Source organism: Parasteatoda tepidariorum, chromosome 1, assembly GCF_982258835.1.
Source record: "Parasteatoda tepidariorum strain Cologne lab strain chromosome 1, Ptep-v5.0, whole genome shotgun sequence".
In the NCBI taxonomy this organism is placed as follows: domain Eukaryota; kingdom Metazoa; phylum Arthropoda; class Arachnida; order Araneae; family Theridiidae; genus Parasteatoda; species Parasteatoda tepidariorum.
In genome coordinates, this window is record NC_141755.1 from 95,931,023 (window position 1) to 95,954,631 (window position 23,609).

The following is a 23,609-nucleotide window of genomic DNA, read 5'->3' on the forward strand; positions in this document are numbered from 1 at the left end:
TAGACGGATCATAGGTTAGAGTCCCCTTGCCTTCAGGTTAACCGTGGGAAGTTTTCCTCTCCACAATGCTAAAGCAAATGCGGGCCAGTTCCATCAAAAAGTCCTCCATGAAAGCAAATAGCTCCCAAAACTTGATCCAGAAATTCCCTTGTCTCCTGGATTATGTTAAAAATTACAAGGCTACGGAGTTCAACATAAGTATTCATAAACCCAAAAAATTGGGTCGGCCGTTCAACGACAGTTTTCAAACGGAATAAGATATCTTTGCATTTTTTAGAGTAGACATTTAGAGTTATATGTCTTGTGTCTATTACTGTCTGATTGGAGAGACTATCAATGATTTCAGTGACTGGAAAATATCGCAAACTTTCGGTAATGAAACCTTTAAAGATATTTAGCGTTATAAGGTGTTACATGGTTGATGTGCTTATTTGGAGTAAATCAAACTCAAAACGGGACAGAAACAAAAAAATGTTCCAGTCCACCTCAGGGGGTCATAACATAAGTAACTTTCAGTCATGGTAAAGCTCTTTGATGACATTTTTGTATGTCCACTGTAAAGCAAAACAAAGATAAATTTTTCACACAAATAAAATGCATTCTGACAGAAAAAACAATACCAACGCAACACAAAAAGTACCTGGCCCCTGACATTTGCAAATATTTTTTACTCAGTACATTTCAAATTTCTTTGCAAAAAGAAAAGTTTGCATTTAATAATGAATATCAAAACATTATAAATGGAACATTTGCTTAACTGCAAAGTTCAAACAAGAGGTGGGAAAAGAATCAATGAAACTTAATCCCTTCTGAAAAAAAAATTCCTAACACTGAAATTAAAAGTCAATTAAAAAGAATAAATATTGACAACTATTCAATTGCCTGTTCAATTACGTGGACTTATGCTTTACATTATTTATTTCCTTGGGTTCATTAACAATAAATAAAATTTAAATTTACAATTATGATGTATTATCAAACAATTTTTCTTTTTTATATATATATATATAACTAACCTGAAAAATAGCCCAAATAAACATGCCTGATCTTACAAATAACCTCTGTTAAAATAATGCCAAAAAATAACTTACCTCAGTGGCCTTTAAACTTGCTATTATTTCTAAGGTAGAATTACTTTCCCTTTGAACACCATAGAAAAAAAATTTTATCGTACCTAAATACAGTCTGGCAATGACAGTTGAAAGTCGTGGGTTATTATAACATAAAATTAAAGTTTACAATTATATGCTGTGATATTACATCACTTATTACTTTTTCACTTAGCCATTTCTGACAAAATAGCTTAAAATAAAAAAGACAAGACAAATTAGTCGTAACTTAACAAACTCAGCCAAAATAGTGCAACAAAAAAAAATAGAAATAAAAACCTGCAAAAATAGAAATAAAAAACCTCGCCGAACCTGCTTTCATTTCCTATCTAGAAATATTCTATCTAGAAATATTTAAAAGAAAATTTTAATCCTACCTAAATATAGTCTAGGGTTGACAGTTGAAAATCAGTGGTTATTGCAACATTAAATTTAAATTAACAATTAGATCTTCTTTATTTAGTCAGCTTGATAAAATAACTCAAGACAAATTAACCTCAATCAAAATAGTCCAAAAGTAGCTTAGCTCTGTGATCTTCAAACCTAACATATCCTATCTAGAATTACTTTACTTTTAAAAGCCATAAAAAATAAATTTAACGTTTTCCCAAATATAGGTCAGGAGTTGAAAATTTAAAAACAAGAATTACCGGAACATAAAAACAGCTTCTCAGAGAGGAACAAAAACATTTATTTTTCTCAACTGTTTATAATACAATTTTACAAAGTTTAATATTGAAATTAACAAATTCATAAACAGAGGTAGCTAATAAATTCAGACAAAAACTGGTTCTTACGTAACAAATCAAAAATAAATAAGTCCAAAGAAACATCGCAGCCAACTTTTGTACCACACGTAAGAGTCCTTATAAAACGGATGTTGTCAGCTTCGGTTGAATCCGGGGGGAGGATTCGCAGCAGCCAAACCATAAACTATTTTCCTCGTAGGGTTCTGGAAGCCTGGGGGAGGTGCAACTGAGGACATGGGAGGAAGAAAATTAGAGGTCGGTACAGACTTTTCCAAATCAGAACTCTTAGCTGGTACTGTTGACTTGCTGGATTCAACTGGAACAGATTCAACAACACTTTCCTTTGATATTGTTTCGGGCTTAACGTCTGAATCATTTTCAGTTAGTGGAGAATTATGGCTACTATCATTAGAATATTTTTGGGGAACCTGTCTTTGACTACTATTAGAAGTCCTGTCAGTATAATCACCTTGGTTATTCCTAGAGCGAGGATTATTTCTGTATGGGCGTGTTTCGCGGTAATTTTTATTATTATTTTGATATCTATTATTATATCCTTGCTTTCCGTCTTGATAGTTTTTGTAATGGTTCACATTTCCAGAATCAGTTCTCATAGAGCTCTTTTTGGAATGTTGGCTATCAGGAAAGTCTCCAGACTCTTCATTATTGCATTCTTGACTTTCTTCCAAGTTGCTTTCTACAGGTTCGCCAGCACCTTCAGCAACTGCTTCATCGTATTTCGAAGGATTAGAATTTTCACCTTCATCCGTGTTGTCAGAATTCCTCCTGAAGTTTTGCGGTTTGGTTTGTCTCCTCTCTGGATGATAATTAGGCTGCCTTGAATACCTATCTCTATTCGAATTAGATCTTTGATAGTGTCTGCTGTAGTTTCTGCCATCACTTTGCTTACGAGGGCCAGAATTTCTATTGGGAAAATTGTGTCTGCGGTCTGAAGAGTAACTTGATTTGGATTGACTTACAGATGCTTTTTCACCACCTTCAGCCAATACTTCCTCTGTTGATGAAATTTTATTGCTTACATTTAGTTCTGTATGATAATCACTCACGCAGATACTCTCCTCACCTACAATACCTGAATTTTCACTTTCTTTTTCAACTATGCTAGTATTTTTGGCCTCTACTTCATTGCTGAATTGCGACTCACTCACCTCATTTTCCGGATTTAAATATTTATTACGATTCACTTCATGTGCCCTGTCATTTCTACCAAAATTTTCATTTCTTCTAGATCCATTGTGCTCATTATATTTTCGACTATCGAATCTGCCATTTCTTCTCTCATATTGACCATCCCTACCATCAAATTTACCAAACCTTTTGTTATTATCGTATCTGACATTTCTCCTATCGTATCTATTTTCTCTTCTATCATTAAATTGATTGTTCCGATGACCTCCACTGTAATTAGGATTTCTTCTATCACTGCCATATCTATCATTTCGTTTTTCGTTGCCAACCTTAGCAGTTGGTTCATCCTGAACATTATCATCATCACTTCTTTCGGCAACATCGAAAGATTTATCCTCATCTACATTATCCTTGCACGAGGCACCTTCTTCTGAATCGGGCTGCTTCTTTCCTTGACCTTCAGGATGATCATATCTTTGGCTGTTTCTATCATCATTCTTGTCATGCCTTTCGTTTCTTTTCATATTTCTATCATACTTATCGTGTCTCTCATATTTCTGACTGCTTCTATCATTGTACCTATCATATCTTTCATATTTCTGGTTGCTTCTATCATGCTCTTCATATTGTCGATTATTTTCATCTTCATACTTATCAAGTTTTTCATATGGTTGGCTGTTTCTGTCATCAACTTTATCGTGTCTCTCATATCGATTGCTTTTAAATTGGTTTTCATGCCAATTATTTCTTCTAGGATTGCTGTATCTATCTCTGTTCATGCCACCATACCTATCACTTCTTTCATTGTTGTAACCATCATATCTCCTGTCATAATTATTCCTACTCCTTGGATCTCTTCGATATCCACTGCCACCTCTATTACTTTGATATCTATCATTTCTGTAATCATTACCCTGGTAAGGTCGTGACCCCTCATTTCGTCTTCTATCTTCATTATGCTTTGTAAATTTCTGATTAGATCTATCTGAATTTGAAGATCTAAGTGAAGAGTACTTCTGGGAATCCCGCTTGTCATTCTGTGCATTCTCAGATGGGGAAGTTGTCTGAGTTTTGTCTTTCTCGTCAGCCATTTTTAAACTCGTTTCCTCTTCAGAAGCTGCATCCAAAACACTAGGAACCTGTAAAAGTACATTTTATTCAAATCTAGATATCATTCTAGCAATGCAGAAGAAAAAATATAATTAACTTAATAAAGTTTATATAGCATATATAATCTAAATGGTAAGTGAGAACAGACAGTAAAAATAAACTAAGCCACGCATGGAAAAAGTAAACAAAGCTACACACTGACTAATTGACCTTAAGGTTATGGCAAACAGCTCTAACTTGGCAAGTAGTCAATAAGAAATCAATTGCTGATTCAGCAAGGAACCACAGAAACTGGTAATATAGGTGATAAAAGACAAACCTCTATACTTACTTCTACTATCATTACGTTATCATCGACGTAATTGATCACCTTTTTATTAGTCAGATTATAAAATATTTCATATGTTCAAAAATATTTCTAACAGGACATTTTTAGCAATAATTTAAATATTAATTTCAGCTTAGGTACAAAATAATTCTTGAACAATCTTAAGTTTAAAATAACTGATTGATTAACATTTTTGTATATTAAAATTGATTTCAAAAATAATTAAAAATGCTAACACATGAAAATTATTTTAAAAGTCTGATATATTTTAATTAGAGGCTACCATAAATTCAATAATCTTCAACAAGACAATAAACTAATTTAATCACATAATATTAAAAACATCAAACATAAAATTTTTCAATTCATTCAAAAATTGAATTGAAAATAATAATTTAAGATTTTATAACCAAGTCATACAAACAAATATAATAAATTTTAATTAAATAAATTATGCAATTAGCACATAATGTTAATAAACTAGAAGAGGCAAACAGTTTTAACTATCTTAATAGTATAATTAACAATAAAGGCAGAACTGATGAAGATATACTAAATAAATTCAACAAAGTCCAAAGCAGTTACATTATTCACAATAAATTCTGGAAAATCAAAAATATAACTTCAACAAAAATTAGAATTTTCAATGTTAAATCTAACTTATTCTACAGATCTGAGACATGGTATAAACAAAAGTGTGAATTCCGCTCACTGAAAATTTGCCACAATCTCAAAATATCACTCATTCTTATACAATACAAGTTCTGATTATTATGATTTACTGAATTGTAGAATAGGCTCAAAAATATACAATACATATGTATACAATGCATATATATATATTCAAGTTGATCAGTATTTTTTAAAACAAAATTTACATTTATAATCACTTCTCAAATACACAGCCACACACCCTAATTTTAGAAGCCCACCCCCCTCACATCTTTAGCTGATGATGTCAGAAAACACAGATTAATGTGAACTAACAGCAACCTCCCTTTGTTCCAAGAAAAAATACAGTTACATCGCTTGTCTAGTTCAGAAAAACAAACTTGCTTCAATGAAGGTCACTGTGAAGGTCATGAGAAATTCGTTCTCTGATGTGAATATTAACTTTTTTAAGCAGGTGAGTTTGTTTTTACGTTTGGATTAAAGAAGGCAATTATTATAGTTTAAGATAAGGTGATAGAGAAAATTACTTTTTTGTCTTAACGAGGTTCAACTATATAAAACAACCTTCAATAAATTCAGGTTCTTCTTTTTTTTAAACTGAAACTTAGAAAGTTTCTAATACAGTATTGCATACTGCCTATCAAACAATCAAATTACAGACATTATCAAATCAAATTACTGATATTAATTGAAACTAATAAAAGTAAAACATGAACATAAAATAAGTTTAACTTACATGAGATATTTCAATAAGGTATTTATTTTTTTCAGCTTCAAGATCTATAATCCCACCTTTTTCTACTTGTTTTATATAAAGCTCTTGTAGCTTCTTTTGTGTTTGCAAAATAGTATCAGTAACAGAAAACTCATCTTCACATTTTACAGGGGAGGGATATGAATCGTCAACTCCGTCGAAATGAATTGGAAGACGACATACAGGACACAGCAACTGTAATCAATTAATACAAAATTAGTATAATTTTTAAAAGAAATAAAAGTGCTAGGATGAAACATAATGCAACATAACATCAAAGTCAAAAATGAGATATTAAAAATTCCAGCTAACTTTGCAGGATATTATGAAATATGCTACAAAGCATGTTAGCATGCGACATATATTACACTACATGCATCAATTATATGCATCATAATTCATATTGCATAGTGCGTACAGGTAAATAAAGGAAATTTCTATAATCAATAAATTAAAAAAGAACACAAAAATACACTACAATAGGATATTTAATCTGTGTGTAATATTAATTGCACTGCTTGTGTGCCACTAGTGATTAAGAAATTTGAATTGAAAAGTCAAAAATAGAACTACAAATGTTTGTGCTTTTGCTTATGGCACTAACATTTGTAATTAAATTCTTAAAGAATATAATTTGTAATAAAAGATAATTCATAATGCACAATGTGTACATGTAACTTAAGGAAATTTTTATAATCAATTTTTATCCTAGCTCATTTTTTTAAAATTCGAAACAGTTTTGAATTATAAAAAATTCTAACAAGAAATAATACTTGAATAATAAAAAAGATATTAGGTCCTGAATAAATAATTAACCATTCTTTAAAAAAAATATATAAAAAAGCTCATGTGCTCATTTATTAAGGAAGATAGTTGGAACAAACAGCATAAAATCTTATTTAGTAACTAGTTACATCAGTTTTTGTTTTAACTACTTATATAATAAAATAATTTTTTTTTTTTAAAAAAAAAAGATCATTAAGAAGAAAAATAGCAATTCTGAGAAAATAAAAATAGCATCATTTTAGATAACAATGGTAAGATGCTTTCGTTACTCAAAATTCAGAAACACGAATTCAGAAACACGAATCTCACAGACTGCACAAAATGCATAAAACACTTGTAACTTTTAAAGTGAAAGGAATAAGAAGATAAACTTCCAAGATTGTTAGAACAATCTTTATAAATAATGTATCTCAAGAACCGTTATAACTAATGCATATTATAATTTCAAGGAAGTAATGACAATGTGTGCACAATGCTGATCACATCGCCACAATCATGCTATTGGCCTTGAAATTGTGCAGCCTTAACCTCCACGATCCTCTGTTGCAGGAATAGTTTACTTTTTATAATCTGAGTCACATACATCCATGAAATAGGAAATTTCAGTTACTTTACTTTTTTTACAGCTCACTAGATTATCTCAATTTTGGGTCGCAAAATTGAGATAATCTTCTTTTACTTTTGCTAGCAAGTTATCTAAACTATTATTCTCTCGGCTAAAATTTATTATTTTTATTTTATAAAACATATAATGTTGTTATACAGGTAGCCAAATTATTTACCAAAAAATAAGCACTTTTCATGAACTTTTCAAGCACTCAAAAATATTTTTAGGCACTTTAAAAAAATATCATTAGTCAGGCAGGGCTGGAAAGTTTTTGACAATTGACGGTTTTATCTTATATTAACAGCCATGTAAAAAAAATAAACTTTTGGTATTGTTTTTGACGATTGTCAAAAATCACGAAATTTTGAATGGTGTAAAACGAAGGGCGTTCTCATACGCTACGGACTGACAATACGCCGAAATAGATTGGTGTTGAATTAATTGTGAAAACGTTGAATAGAACAATGAGAACTCTGTCTTTTTGCATAACTTGAAGCGAAAATCAACCTAGTTTGAAAAACTGAAAATTTAGCACTTTTTAAAAACACCCAATGAAAAAAGCACCTTTAAAAAACGAAAATCGAAAATAAGCACCTTTAAAAAACGAAAATCGAAAATAAGCACCTTTAAGCACTTTTTAAAAACGCTACGCACCCTGTTATACATAGCTGCCAGCATAGATAGGAAAAAATTCAGCAGACCTGCCAACCTTAGAAAATAAAAAAGCAGGAGACTCTTTTTGTATCACGACATAGCGCAATATTGAAAATTAAACCTAATTCACACTTCCTACAAGAAGTTTATTTCAAAATATATTATTTACATTACATAAAATAGACCACAGTAAGATTCTGACACTGACTAATAAAGATACGTGCTCTTACTATAAAATATAAGGTTCTATAGAATTATATTAAAACATATCTTTTGATTTTTTCAAATTTAGGAAGAAGTTCAAAACTAACAAAATATGTCAATAATGAATACAATACTTTATAAATGTATTTCTTAATTTTTTTTTAACTGCTACTGTTTTAAAACTGCAGATGTTGCTGATTTAGCATTATTTAAAAAAAAAACTGGCATCTATAGAAAGTGAAAAAACATTTTGCCTAATGGTGTCCAAGATATCTCTGATTTTGCCATTTCATTGGTTATTGCTGTTTTGGTTCACACTCACCATAATTTTTAGTGATGTTGCTATGGGGCAAAATTTTTCTAAATAAATGCCCAGCATGATCTGAAGCACAAGTTAGGAAGGAAATTGCACAAATTGCTGTTTTTTTCCTCTATCTTGCACTAAATAGAAAAAAGTAGGAGAAAACACCCTGAAGGCCTGAGGGCGAAGATTTGAGGCAAAAGCAGGAGAGTTGGCAAGTGTGATTCAGTAAATTTTACGAAATAATATAAATTTCATGATAATTGTTGCATAATGTACTAAATACTTTACACATAGAAAAACTGCAATATTTTCCAGTTATGTTTACTCATAAATTCAAATATTAATAGGCATTTAATTTATCAAAAACAATTAAAAGATTTTTTGTTATAAATTTAAAAAGAGATCTCCAAATTAAAATAAATCGAACATTTTAGAACAAAAAAAGTTTTGAACTGAATTCTATAATGAGGTTTACATCATTATGTACTAGTAATAAGTTAAATATTCAAGCAATAATCTGTAAAAAAAAAATTATTTCAATAGGGATTTTTTTGGGAAACTTACTCAATTTTAGGGAATTTTCTAAAATGTTCAAAAACCAGGAGAATTTTAATTTAACCAGAAGACCAGGAGAAACTAGCAATATCCAGTAGAGTTGGCAGCTATGTGTTATATATTTTATATAACATAATATATTCTTAATAATTATACTTAAGTAATGCCTACCTCATTCTTTGATGAATCATCAGATTTTGAATCATCTTCACTCCTAGAGGAGTTCTTTGCATAACGAGCTAGACAATGAGAGTGGAAATAGTGGTAACATTCTGTTTTAGTAAAGATGTCATCATTATGAAATCCATAAAGACAAATTGCGCATTCTTCGCAAGGTCTATTGCCAGCTGTTATGTAATCTTTGGCAGCCTGTAAATAGTGAAGCACAAAAATTATTGTGATCAACTATCATCTGGAGCTATTTGAGAAGAAAGCAACAAAACATAAAACAACAAATAAATTCCAAAATTGAAATCAGAAATAGTTCTAAAATCAAAAAGTATCTTGTTTATAATTATTAACAAGCATAAAAAAATTTTTAAAAAAATTAAAGTTGATTCCTACTGAGGTGAACTAAGAATAATTTTATTTTAGTTACTTTTTATTAAATATTTATAATTAATATAAATATGCATAAACAAATGACAGAATCACAATATTAAGTGACAAAATAGAAAGTGAATTTAATTGCAATTTTCATTTCTATATATGGTGTTATATAAGAGAAATTTCTTTCTCCCATATAAAACTAAAATTAATTAATTAAATTTAATTAATTAATTAAAATTTGAAAAAAGTGTATTAATATCAAGTGTCATCCACTACTAGTTTGAACTTGACTGAATGAATAAAAAGTGTTTTATTAACAATTGTAAATTTGAACAAGATATATAAATATATATATATAGGGAGGAATATATATATAGGAATATATATATATATATATAGGAATATATATATATAGGGAGATATATAATATATATATATATAGGAATATATATATATAGGGAGATATATAATATATATATATATATAGGAACTAATAGTAGGAATTGAATAAAAGGGCTGAAGGCAATATAATGATAAACTGCAATTTCCCAATTTCCATGCCTTTAGAGAGTGTGATAGATCAAAAAAAAAACACCACTTGCCTACATGGGCAATAAAAGGATTAAATGCAATGTTTTGTCATATAGTAGAAATTCAGGTAATTTGTAAAGTATCCATTAGAAAACAATACTAATAAAAAATTTGGTTTATTTTTTATAATAACGCCATAAGACTCTTCAACTGATATAGTAATTAGATAGGAAAATATTTCATAAGTCTTTGACATTTGCCATTTCAGGTAAATTACATAATTGTCTCATAAAAAGTGATATCATTGAGATTAAAAAATCCTGGTAAGATGCAAAGAATGAAATGTATTTCACTTCAGTTATGCTAAAATATTTGTCATTCTTTAAAATTTAATACTTTCTCACATGGCGAAGATTTCAAAAATACATTAAATATTTTTTGGTCCACAATTTTTATAAAAGTACTCGAAATTATTAGCTTGGAAATGGCAGAATTTGAAGAAGAAAATCAAAATTGTGTGAAATTATAATAGCTATAGTAATAAAAGGAGACAAAAATGTTGGAAAACCAACTCCTTTTCTAATTATTTTTGAGGGAAAAAAACATTTAAATTTAATATATTAAAATATATATTTATATATATTAAAATTTTATGGTTCTTTTTAAATGGTTTTTCTTTAAAAAGAAAAAACCAACCCGGGTTATTTGTGCAGGTAAATGGGTAAACAACCCTGTTTAAAACTGCCGATAACAGAATTGTGTTGGTATAATTTTAACAGAAAAAATGAACAGAAAATGCAAAATACTACAAACTTCATATCGGTAATTTCGATAGGGCCCTTGTATTTCACAATCATTGAATCATATTTCTGAGTTAGAGTAATAAATCATCATCATCAGTTTATTTGTGAAAATTAAATAAAGATTAAAAATATCTTTAGATTTATTCATTTTTTCTTGTCTCTACCCCATCAACAGTTGCCTTTGATTGAGAGGTCTCTTCCAAACATAGTATTGAAGTCGAAAAGCATGCAAACATGAAAGTCTTAGAGATACACCCCTTTTTTCCCAATGGGTAAAAAACAAATTAAAATATACATTTTTGATAAGAAAGGTTATCAATTTTACATTTTGCAGAATATGAAAATGAATACTTTTATTTAGTTCAAATCATTGCATTTAACAATTTTTAAAAAAAATGGTTACCTAAAGTTTAATTATATTTAAAGATTTCTTTTTTTTTTCTCTCTCCAAAGGAATGAGAAACTCAACTACACATTTTGACTCCAGCTAGAATAACGTCACAGCACCCAAAATCTTATTTTATAATAGTACATCAAAAAATAAAATTCATACGCAATGAGAAATCAAATAGGTCAAAAAAAATAGTACGAACCTACATTAATTTATGAGTAACACACTTTAAATTCCTTTTAAATTCACAGATATCAAATATCGACATCAAATGCACTCAATTTTTAGTTGTGAAATTCTTGCTGGAGTCGCAATACCAAGAACAATGTTTTAATAACAATAATTTTATAATCAAGAGAAAATAATAGGTTTTTTTTAATGCTTTTTCAAAGAAAAGAGAATACCTCAATAATTTCAAACAGCATCGAGTTCCCTCTCTTATCCTCCGCTATTTTCAACAAGTCATTTGTAATTCTAAAAATAAAATAAAAACACAGAGAATTAATTCATAAGTGAAATTTTTCTCCTTCTTTACAAAAATCAGACATCTTTATAGCATTTAAAATTATCAAATATAATAAACATGACGTTTGAATTACTGTGATGAACATTTTAAGCTATAAATTTGAATAATAAAACAGTAATTTTGAAAATACTTACAATATTTGTAATTTTGCATCATTTCAACATGAATTATTAAATTATAATTTGAATTATTATTGCAAAACAAAATGTAATGAATACAAGGTATCTGCTACATTTTAGATTTTCAAATTCATGACTTTATATGACTCATTCCAAGAACTTTTCTTGACTCAACGAAGTTACTATTTTCTCCGACAAAAACACAACAGTACATTTCAAAAGCATTATAACATTAATTGAAATGATATGTATAACTAAAACTGTTATACTCTGCATCTTCATATTTATTGATTTTGAATTTAAAAAAACAGAGTAAAGAAAGAGCTGAAGTAATAAAAATAGCTGAGCAACTAATTTTTTTTTTCTTTTTTTTCTACAAAATTATATTCTAAAGATACTTTTCTTGTTCATCAGAAAGAAAAGAAAGACTGCTGATTTTTCTGATTGCTTCAGCTAGAATTGATAAAATAATAATAATAATTCTGAAATCACAGAAGTTTAAAAGATACTTCACTCTAGAAATGTTTTTTCTTTCATTTTATGAAAGAACACCATAATTTTTAAAGAACATGATAAAAATATTTTATATTTTAATCAAATATGACTGTGAGTGGGAATTTTGTTACAAATTCAGATATTCGGAACACCATGAAATTGGGGGGGGGGAGAGGATTCCATTTTAAAAATAAAATTCTTTGGTGACCTAAATCCATGACTTTCCATGATTTTAAAAATAAAAAAAACTCAAATCATGACATTTCATGACAAATTATGTTCAATATCGAAATTCATGACTTTTCAGGTACGCAGATACCCTGTAAATACAAACTGTTCGTAATATTCCATTAAAAGCAAGATGTGATGCAAACTTCTATCAAGTAGCAAGTTTTTCAATATTATGTAATCTTTATCTGCTTTAAAGCAGATAAAGATTACATAATATTGTAAAAGATATTATTTACTTTAAGTAACTATGTCAATTATTCTATATCAAAGTTGCTAGCATATAATGAATGCTTAATAAAATGTTCAAAAATATCCTCAAAGAGAGAATTTATGGAATACTTTGAAAGAGTAAAAAGCAAGTAACCAAGTGGTCTAAAAATTTTAGTTTAAGACACGACAATTAGTAATTAGATTTAATGGTTATATATAGTAAAAATGCAAACACCATATTTTAATCAAACACCAATAAATCAAACGAAGCACCTTTCTATGAATTAAAAACACTCATTTAACAAATCCCTCCCTTAACTTATTAATTACTCAAACTTTTGATCACGATCGGTTTTAGATATTTTGTGATCTACAATGCTTACAAAATAAATAACATTAAAAGTTATAAAATCATTCATTTTCCTGTCTCTAAAACATGAAACTTAAAATGAAATATACTAAAAGTAATCAATAATACCATAGTAGACTTTAACAAAATTAAGACCATTTCAAAAATTATCAAGTTGTTTTAAAAGTGCGCAAGAAAAAAGAAGATCAACTTTTGCGCCCTTTTGTCTTTTTAATAAAAAAATTATCAGAATAATTTCTTTCTCAAGAATATCCATAATTTTAAGTTTAGAATTCTTTGATACTACTTATCACACCTTTGAAATTTTTGCAGCTAAAAAGTACCCATTAAAAGCTGTCTTCATTTTTTTTTATAAGATTCATTATTGATTATACCAAATCAATAAAGATGTGTTGTGAATTAGGCAGATAATGAACACCTAAATAAAATTAAATAACACATGTAAATTAGTGTATATTCTCAATTAGTTTTCATTTGTTATTGAATTTTTAATTGGATACAACTATAAACATAAGAAATAAGAATAAAATCATCATGAAAATTTAAAAATTGTTAAACTAGAAAATTTTTAGCTAGAACACTAATTAGAAAATATTTTCTCAATTTGAAAACAAGACTAAAGATTTATTAACATAAGATTTCATAATAGTAATTCCAATATATGTCTGAAAAGTATTTTAAAAAATAATTTTTATAACATTTGGAAACAAATTATTAAATGTAAACTAAATTCTTTTTAATGTTCTAAATTCATTTTAAAATAATTTAAAGAGAAAAAGTTCAATCTTTGAAACAGGTAATCTCTCTCGAGCACAACATAATAGGGAATATATAATCCCCAATTCACAGTTATAAAATTTTGCGACTGATAAATATATATACATATATTTATAATTATTATTATTTCAGATACTATAAATCAGATAAAATATTTTAAACACTATTGTTCACTTTGCAGAATGTTTCCACAGTTCAACTTGTCATTCTCAAATAAAGAATTGTTAATTGAATCTTCAGATGGAAATCAGGAGGGTGGAATTGAAATCCTGCTAATCTAAAGAAAAGTGGCATATCTGACCTTTATGTACAAAGTTACAGTGCATTTGCGTATTCAAGAAACTTTTTTAAACTGATTTTCAAATCATTCAACAGAGGACTAAAACGAGCTTCAAGTTATGAAAGGAAAAAGAGAACAATTTGGAAGCCCAGACAATGTACTTAGAAGAATCAAAAGTTTAAAAAACTATACTTAAAGAATAATTAAAACCAGATATGATATAATTTTTATATCAGCACTGACCTAGATAATATTTCATCAGATAATCCTCTAGGATTGCGAATATCAATATCTGGAATGACATCAGGATACTAAAATAAACAGAGTTAATTTTTTAACAGGATAGATAATTAAATTTTTAACAAGAAATAAAATTACCATTTTAGAAATCTTTTATATTTAATAATTGACAAGACATTTTCATTTTTATTATATGTTAAGTAAACATAATTCCTTAATGTTACTATTACAAAACAGCAGTTATCTGACACATGAATAAGTTAATTAACAGTTAATAATAGTTAATTAACCTGGAAAAGTTCAGTTTTTTTTTTCTTTAAATACTTAAATGCATAATTTTGCACATTTAAGCATCTGTATATAAAATTACTTTAAAGCATTTTATGAATGTTAAGTTTCATATTAATATTGCTGCCATAGTTGGTAGGTAAATAAAATGCATATTGGCAAACTAAAATGTGAAATTATCCACATAACACAAAATGTTATAAAAATCAATAATTCTCATTTCAAGGTTTGTGTTAAAAAAACCTCAAATACATCAAGCTTTCAAAGTGTCAATCAAGGTTTGTGTTAAAAAGATCCATTAAATAGTGGTAGGTTTAGTTAAAATAACAGCAGATGAACAAAAAAGGAGAATATTAATTTTCAATCATTGAAAAATACAAATTTGTTAAATTAGAATTAAAGAAAGAATGTTTATGTTTTGTAATGTATATAAACATGTTACACACAAATGTTTATTTCTATAAAACATTGTACTTTAATAGTTAAACACTATAAGTGTTTAACAAGTAAGTGTTTAACAAGAAATAAGTGTATAAAATTAGAATACATTTCAAAAACTATTATGTTTATTTTCAGAAATTCGTAATTGCTTTATCTGAATCATTATTTTAAAAATTGATTATAATTGGGAACTTATAATTTTGACACATACACAATTGAAAGATAATATTGTGAAATACAACACCTACCCCATCTTGAACAGTTAACTTTAATGTTAACTTCACATACTGTTCTTGAAGGTTATCAGCAGTGGCAGGATGTAAATCAATTGAAACAACAGTGGCTTCACTAGAAAGAAAAATAATATGATCAAACAACAAGTGGAAGGAAAAAAAAATTTTACGTAAAAATAAAGATGACCTAAAACCAATAATACAAAACAAATGAAATAAAACAAAAATACGACCACCGAAGCCGACGTCTTCAGGGGGTACCGGCCCCGGTAGCCATTAAAAACAAAACCATTTCTATTTGAGGGAGAAGCAAAAGCTTAGAATATCTCCCTCAGTACCCCGATGGTTTTGTATAGAGGTCCAGGAAAAACAAGATACATTCAAAAGAATAAACAAATTACGAAAAGAAAATCAATAAAAATCATCAGAAAATTAAAAACTCACAGTCACAGGTCAAGAATCAACTTCAAAAGCGGAGGAAAAGAAAACACTAAAAACTGAAAAACAACGCCCACTATAATAATGCGCAGTAAAAGTTTAAAAATGATATGAAAAGGTCAGGAGAAGGAGATACGTAGATAAATTAATAGAATGCTTAACTGGGGCTGCTCAGTTAAGACTAGAATTGCGCCCTGTTAAAAGAAAAAATATAAAAAAAACCTAAAAACCATCAATCATTTTTTTAATTAAAAAATTAACATTACAAAAATTAAAAGGAAAATCATTTTTACTCAAATTATTTAAAAAATTATCCACAGCTTCTCGAAAACTTTCAACATTATTACAAATTTTCTTGATCCTAACTAATTGCGAAAAAACAAGATTTTTGAATATTTTACTACACAAATTAGTTTTAAAGTTGCAGAAAAAAATAACATTAAAATTAAAGGCTTTTCTTTTATCAAACACACCAATTTTAATAAAATTGTTAACAATATCAATTTTAAAATCTAAATATTCAATATTAAAGCAATTTTCATTAGTTTTTTTCAGGACCAAATCACCAGGATAAATTGTATAAATAAAATTAAAGTCGTCACAATTAAACAAAATCAAATCATCAATATATCGGAAAGCATTAAGTACTTTATGTTCAAGAAATTTAGCCTCAAAAAAGTGCAAAAAAATGTTGGCAAAAGCCCCAGAAAAGGAATTACCTTGTGGAATTCCAATAATTTGTTTATAAAAATCTAAACCATTAAAAAGAACATTCTCAAAAAGATTAAACTTGCATAAATCTAACCAGTTAAACCTATCAATTTTTTCATCAAATAAATACTTGTCATAAATACCTTCACAAATCTCAATAATTTTTTCATGTGGTATGCTGGTATACAAATTTTCAAAATCAAAAGTGTTAATGCTGGAAATATCATTACTTTTAATAAAATCCAAAACTTCAACATTACTTTCAATAATAATATTTTTTTCTTTTTTAATTTTAAGCAAAATAATTTTTAAAAAACAAAAAAACCTTTTACTAATATCAGAATTATAACTATTAGTACCACATGCTATAAACCTAAATTTAATTGGATTTTTATGAAATTTAACTATTGGAAATAAATATGGAAATGTAATCCTATTTAATTTAAATTTTAATTTTTTACTAAATGCAATAATTCTTTTTTCAATAACTTTTTTATCTTCTTTTAACTTTAAATAGGTATTATTTGCATTATATTCTCTAATAATCAATTTTTTAAAAAAATATTTACACATAATACAAAAATTATTTGAAGCTTTATCTACAATAGTAACAATGAATTTATCCTTAAGATTTTTAATTTTTCTAGATAAATCATAATCAATAAAAGTACCTTTAGGAAAAGAACTAAAACTGGTATTAAATAAATTAAATCTAACCCTTTCAATAATTTTAGCCTTCCACTCAGAAAAACCCTCAACAGGCCAATGATATTTTCTGGAAATTTTTGCAATAAAAAAATCTAGATCTTTTTTAATGGATAAAATAAAATCTTCTTTTTTCATCTTAACTCTGGTTCTAAATTTTGAACCCTTACTTAAAATGCTAATTAGATCCTGATCACCCACAATTTCCAAATTTCCGGTAATAACATGTCCATAATCATTATCAATAAATTTTGAAAAACCCTCCTCATTACAATAACAATCAGATTTAGAAATACAATTAAGATTTCGACTTAAAAAATTATAATTACACACCTTTTTCCTAAGTGTAGAAGAATATTTAAAAGCAGCAGTAACTCTAATTTGTTCTAAAGGAAAGAAATCAGAAAGACCATGAATAATCTGTGGTAACTTAGCATTTTCAAAATTCTTATCATGAAAATTAATCGTACAAAAAACCCTTTCGACTTTAGAAACATTATTAAAAAGCAAATCAGTTTTATTAACACCAATTTTTGATTTAATTAAATCCAAAACTATAAATTTAACAAGTTCAGTATCAAATTTAATTTTAGAACCAAATTTAATAAGGAAATTTTTTAAAATTTTATTTTTAAAACCAAAAATATATTTCCTAATAGTGAAAATATTATTCAAATTAACAGGTAAGTTACAAAAATTCGAAAACTCATCAAACTCAATAAATTTACCCTTACCTTTTCCACCTCCCCTTTTACTTCTAAATTTTGAATCACAAACACCAGGAAAATCAAAAACTTTTAATTTATTATAAATACAAAAATCTTCAGTATTAACAGTACCTTCCCCATTAAATTTACTATTTAATCCATAAGGAAAAAGAGTCTTAAGACTACCAATGTAAATATTTTCTAAATCAAGTCTTTTATCTAAATTTTCCATAAAATCCAAAATAAAAAGAGTAACATTATTAAAATCATGAAATTGAAAATGTAAAATTTCATAATCCGTGGAACAATTACTATTATTAAAATTTTTTATAGCTGATCTGTGGGAATTAATCCGCTTATGAAATTCAAGACCTGTCTGACCAACATAACACAAATTACAACAATTGCACTAAATTAATTAGTCGTATTTTTGTTTTATTTCATTTGTTTTGTATTGATACTTTTTTCTGAAATTTCTGCTGCTTTTTAGCGCGTTTTTTTCAAAGAAGTTTTTTCCTTTTGATCTTAATTATTTGTGTTTTCTTTCAGTATACTAAAACCAATAAGTAACAATTAACATAACCATTATTCCAATAAATAAAAATCACTTTTTGAATCTAACTTTAAGTTCTTTATTTTCTAAATAAAAATAAAAAAACCTATTAAAAGAAATATGCAAACATATAAAATTAAATAAGTTCGTAAAAATTATACCTTAAGTTAACAAAATTATAGAAGGCAATTTGTACTTGCACAATTTTAAAATCTCACACCGTGAATCGTTTCTTAATACTTTTATTTTATAACATACATTATGTAACCACTCTTTATAAGAAACTAAATATCATGATCAGGGGTCTGTTTAGAAGAAATTTGGGTCCGTTAACGGACCCTTCACAAAATATCTTTTCATAAAAACGGACCCTTCACAAAATATTTTAACTTAAAAACGGACCCTTCACAAAATATTTTAACTTAAAAACTGACCCTTCACAAAATATTTTAACTTAAAAACTGACCCTTCACAAAATGATTTTTCTCTTAATTGGACCCTTCACAAATTTGCTTATCTTCATTATTATTTTGTTAATCGAATAAACCCTTTCCAGGGCAGAAAACAAGAAAGATGGATGTAAACGAATTAAGTTTTGTCTTCGGCAGACGATTCTTCCATTATTCGTCCGAAATGAATATTTTGCGTTCAGCAGTATAGGCTAAATACCAAATATTTGGATGTTGCATCGCTAATTTAGTAGCTGACATTGTTGTTTATTTTTTAAAATTTAATTTTTTTAATTATAATTTTACAGTGTTGAGCATAATCTTGTATGTCTTTCCAATTTAAAAACTCCTTGAAAAAGTTTTTTTTTTGCAATAACGGACCCTATTTGCACAAATTCATAAAAGCGGACCCTGGTTGAAAGAATGTGAGTAATTTTTTCACAATTTCACGAAAAACGGACCTTTCACAAAATGTCTGGACAGACCCCTGATGATACACACTCATATGATTTTTAAAGTCTAACTTCCTATTTGAATACTTGAGATTTTTTCCCCAGGCAATTTATGGAAATCAAATATCGAGATTTATGCTCATACGATTTGAAAATTACTAATCCTGATTTGCATTCTTGCAATTTAAAATTGCCCACTTTAATTCATAATAACATGAACACTATTTTGAAATCTTGATTCATATTCTAGCATTTTTAAAATCCAATAATGCAAATTGTAAGCATGTGATTCCAAAAAGAAAAATCTTTATCAACCCCTGTACTTAATAAATAAAAATGAATTAGAATAGTTTAGCACAAAAAATAAAAGCGCATATTAATTTAATTTTGTATAACACTTACTCATCTTCATACACATTTGTTTCATTTATATAGATGGATCTCAGAGCTTCTAATTCATCTTCCAGAAAACTAAAATACAATAAAATATATATAAAAAAAATATGTAGAATTTTAAAACTAATTATCAAATTTTAAAACAAATGCTACAAATATTTACCTGTTACCATCGTCTGACGGAACTTGTTCTGGACTTTCTGCCATCCTATAATTTATAAAATATAAAACAAATTCAAATGAAATATTTTACTTGGGCAAATTTTTCACAATATTGTTTAACAAAATTTTGAGAATATCATAAAATCAATGAATATCAATAAGACAATAATACGAAACATAAAAAGATTGTAATTATGATACTTTCTGAAGCATTGATTCTGTACTAATTTCAAGAAAATATAGTTGGCAAAAGATATTTAATAAATTAATTACTGTGATTTTCTTTATTTAAATAAACTAGCTAATACATTTTCATAATATTATTGAAATTCTGAGTTAATATCATTGAGCTTTACACTTTTTGAAGCCATTACTAACAAACTCTCAAGTAAAATTAAAATAAGCACACAGAAGCATGTAATATACTTTGTTATTCTGATGAAAATAAAATGCTAAAACAAAGTTCAAATAAATCAAAACAGAGAAGGTTGCACAAGTTTTCTACTTTCACAAAAAAATAGTAAGCATTCTTTAAGAGAAAATAACTGTTAATATGTTTTTGTAAACACGGACATCAATTCCTTTAGAAAACAAGCTAGAAATGAGATGGTTATAGTACATTACAGAACCTGTTATCTGGAAATCAGAAAACCGGAGCGAAATTCGATGAATTTTCCTGCCATTTAAAAAAAAAACATTTTTTTCCTCATAAGATTTTAGGATTTTTCTTTCTTTTTTGAAAGATTTTTACCTTACCATCATTTTGGAAATAATCATTAGTGTATTACTTCATCGTTTTTTTTTTTTTCTTTTTAAGATTATTTCCAAATGTTTTTTTTTAGTTGGGTTTAACAATAAGAAAAACGGCTTTTTGTAGCGATTCAGAAAACCGGAAAAATCAGTTATCCGGAATAGCAATGGTCCCGATCGTTCCGGATAATGGGTTCCCTACTGTACTAGTTTCTCTTCTCTTCTGTGATAGAAATGTTCTATAAATGGATATACCTACTACCAAATGATCCAAAAAATTAGAGATACCAAGTTTCACTAAATTACATTAAAAAAAAGAGAAAAAAACCTGTTATTTTGCATAAATTACTTACATTTTTAAAATTAGAAAAGCTAGTGAATCATACTGAATTATAAGCATTCTGGATGCAGAAAAGTTTATTTGGCTATTTCAATTTCAGAAATCATTTTCTACACACTTTTGAATCATGATGTTTATAGATAAAGTTTATAAAAAATCCCAAGGAGACACTATAAATTTTGTTAAGTAAATGTAATTGTTATACAAATTTGTTTTGCAGAAAGTAAGCTGGCACTTGTCATAGGTCATAGTAAATCTAGACAGTACCTAGTAATTTCAAGAAGACTGATAAGTTAATATAGTAATTTATTAATATCAATTAAATTAATAAACTTTTAATCTATAGAAATAATGCACAGCATACTTCCTTAATATATTATATAATAAATAAACAAATCAGTATTTTATCATACAATACTTTTTAAAGCCGTAATTTGGCTAAATATTTTTTTTTTTAATAATTAGAACGTATTATAAATAACTTTCTAGCATTTAGGTTTTAAATTATACAGATACTGCAAAATCAGCTAATTTAAAATTTTAATTATTACATAACACTGAACCCTACACAACTAAAATACTATAATAGCAGGATGTAACATCTTGGAGATTGTAAAATACTGAGCTTTTATTGAATTTCTTCCCTACATTAATTTTACTTCTGCACGATGTAGTGAATTCTCCAACAGAACTAGGACGAATATGAATGATAAAGATCTCCTATACAACAAATATTCAGTCAAGAAAATAAATTCATCCTCATTCAAGATTATGTGAAATTGGAGAAAAAATGAACACCACATAAACAAAACATGACATAAATAACAATTACAGTCACAGTTCAAAGAGCTATTACAAAAAGAAATATTTTTTTAACACGAATATACTACAACAGCTAAAATCAATTAAATAGCACAATAAACGACAATGCTTTAAGATAAGAACAGTAATTATAAAAAAAAAAATTTTTTTAAACTAACTATAACAGAAACTATTTAAATAAATACAATAACAATGCTATAGCTAATACTTCTACCTAGTACATTTTACTACATAAAAGCTTCTTTATCGCATTAAACAAATACATGTGTTTGAATAATACTAAGTAGTTTAAAAACTATAAACAATACTTACTTGCTCAAAAAGTTTGTATTATAGACAATAACTGGAATCAAATTTTCATATTGCTCTGCTGCCTAATTTTAAAAACTTCCACATCGAAAAAGTGATGGAAGGATGATCGCTTTCATGATGTTCATCGAGCAAGCAGTTGATTGATGAATTGATGATTGGATTGATAATGATGATTTTCGCCGGTTTATAGTTCTCATTCAAAATAGCCTGTAGATGGCGCTTAAAAGAGTTAATCGGAGAATCGGGACCACTCGGTTCGGCGGAAATCTTCGTTCAGTTTGGCTAAAACCATAGCTAATATGATCCAAATCTGAATAGTTTGGTCAAGAAATCTGTTCAAAGTTTGAGGCCCTGATTTTTTACTTCATTTTTTACGTTTCTCACCATATCTCGAGAACTTTTTAAGCAAATTTAAAAATTTTGCAGACAATTATAAAATTTATTTATCTAAAGCAGTCCAAGCAAAAAATATCTTATAGTAAATATTTATTATTTTATTTAATAATAGTCAGCAAAAAGTGTGATAATAATTGTTGATAAAAATACAATTTTTTTAAAAAAATCGATTTCTCAGGAACTATTGGAGATCGATATAGGCTACAAATGACGTAAAGCCGAATTCTCTACCTATGGCAACACTTTACATGATTTTTCCATTGACGTGTGGAGAGTCATAGGAGAAGGAAGTGCATTTGTTTCTTTCTTGATTTTTAAATAGATTGTAAACTTTTAAGTAGGGAAAATATTTGGCACTGAAAACTATGTTGAACATAGTTCTAAAAGAAAGCGTTGTGAAAATGTTTGAAAAATATTTTTGACAATTAAATACGAAACATATTAAGAAAGAGGAAAATATCGTAATACATTCGTATATAGCTGAGAAGAGTAGAAAAGAGAAGGGGGTAGGGTCAAGGTGTTTTCCCTAGATGGCGTATTCGAGCGTTGAAAAAGCAAAACTTCGCCGGATTTCGCTCACATTTTTTATCTTACCATGTAAAAGTACATTCTTTAAAATGGTGTGAAAAATTTTATACTTCAATCAAAATTCTTTCGAATATTATCACATAAAATAATTGAAATAAATAAATATTTACTAAAAGTAATTTTTTGCTCGAAAATATCTTTGGATAAGCGAACATTTATAATCATGTGGAAAAAAACTTTCAATTCTCCTAAAGTTCTCGAGATCTGTTGAATTACGCAAGAGAAAAATCAAATGAACATTTAGAGAACCAAAGTTGGACAGCTTTTGTGACCAAAATATTGGACTATATTTCCCAGACTGCTAGTGCCCCTATACTGGGAGGGAGTGTCAGAAATACGAATCCACTGAAGAAATGGCATGTT

General features: G+C 27.6%; 1 protein-coding gene across 2 annotated transcripts; it reads right to left on the reverse strand.

The window, feature by feature from the left end:
• Nucleotides 1-1,779: 1,779 nt before the first annotated feature.
• LOC107441924 (uncharacterized) lies at nt 1,780-22,465 on the reverse strand. Of its 2 annotated transcripts, XM_043048305.3 has the most exons (9): nt 22,263-22,465; nt 20,040-20,084; nt 19,883-19,951; nt 15,481-15,580; nt 14,507-14,574; nt 11,660-11,729; nt 9,153-9,350; nt 5,854-6,066; nt 1,780-4,146 (listed from the first exon to the last, which is right to left on the reverse strand). In XM_043048305.3, the coding sequence occupies exons 2-9, from the start codon at nt 20,081-20,083 to the stop codon at nt 1,993-1,995; spliced, it is 2,916 nt and encodes a 971-aa protein (XP_042904239.1). In that variant the 5' UTR covers nt 20,084; nt 22,263-22,465; the 3' UTR covers nt 1,780-1,992. The 2 variants fall into 2 exon arrangements, with proteins under 2 accessions (XP_042904239.1, XP_071035531.1); XM_071179430.2 differs by lacking the exon at nt 14,507-14,574 and having other exon boundaries at nt 22,263-22,419.
• Between the last annotated feature and the right edge of the window lie 1,144 nt (nt 22,466-23,609).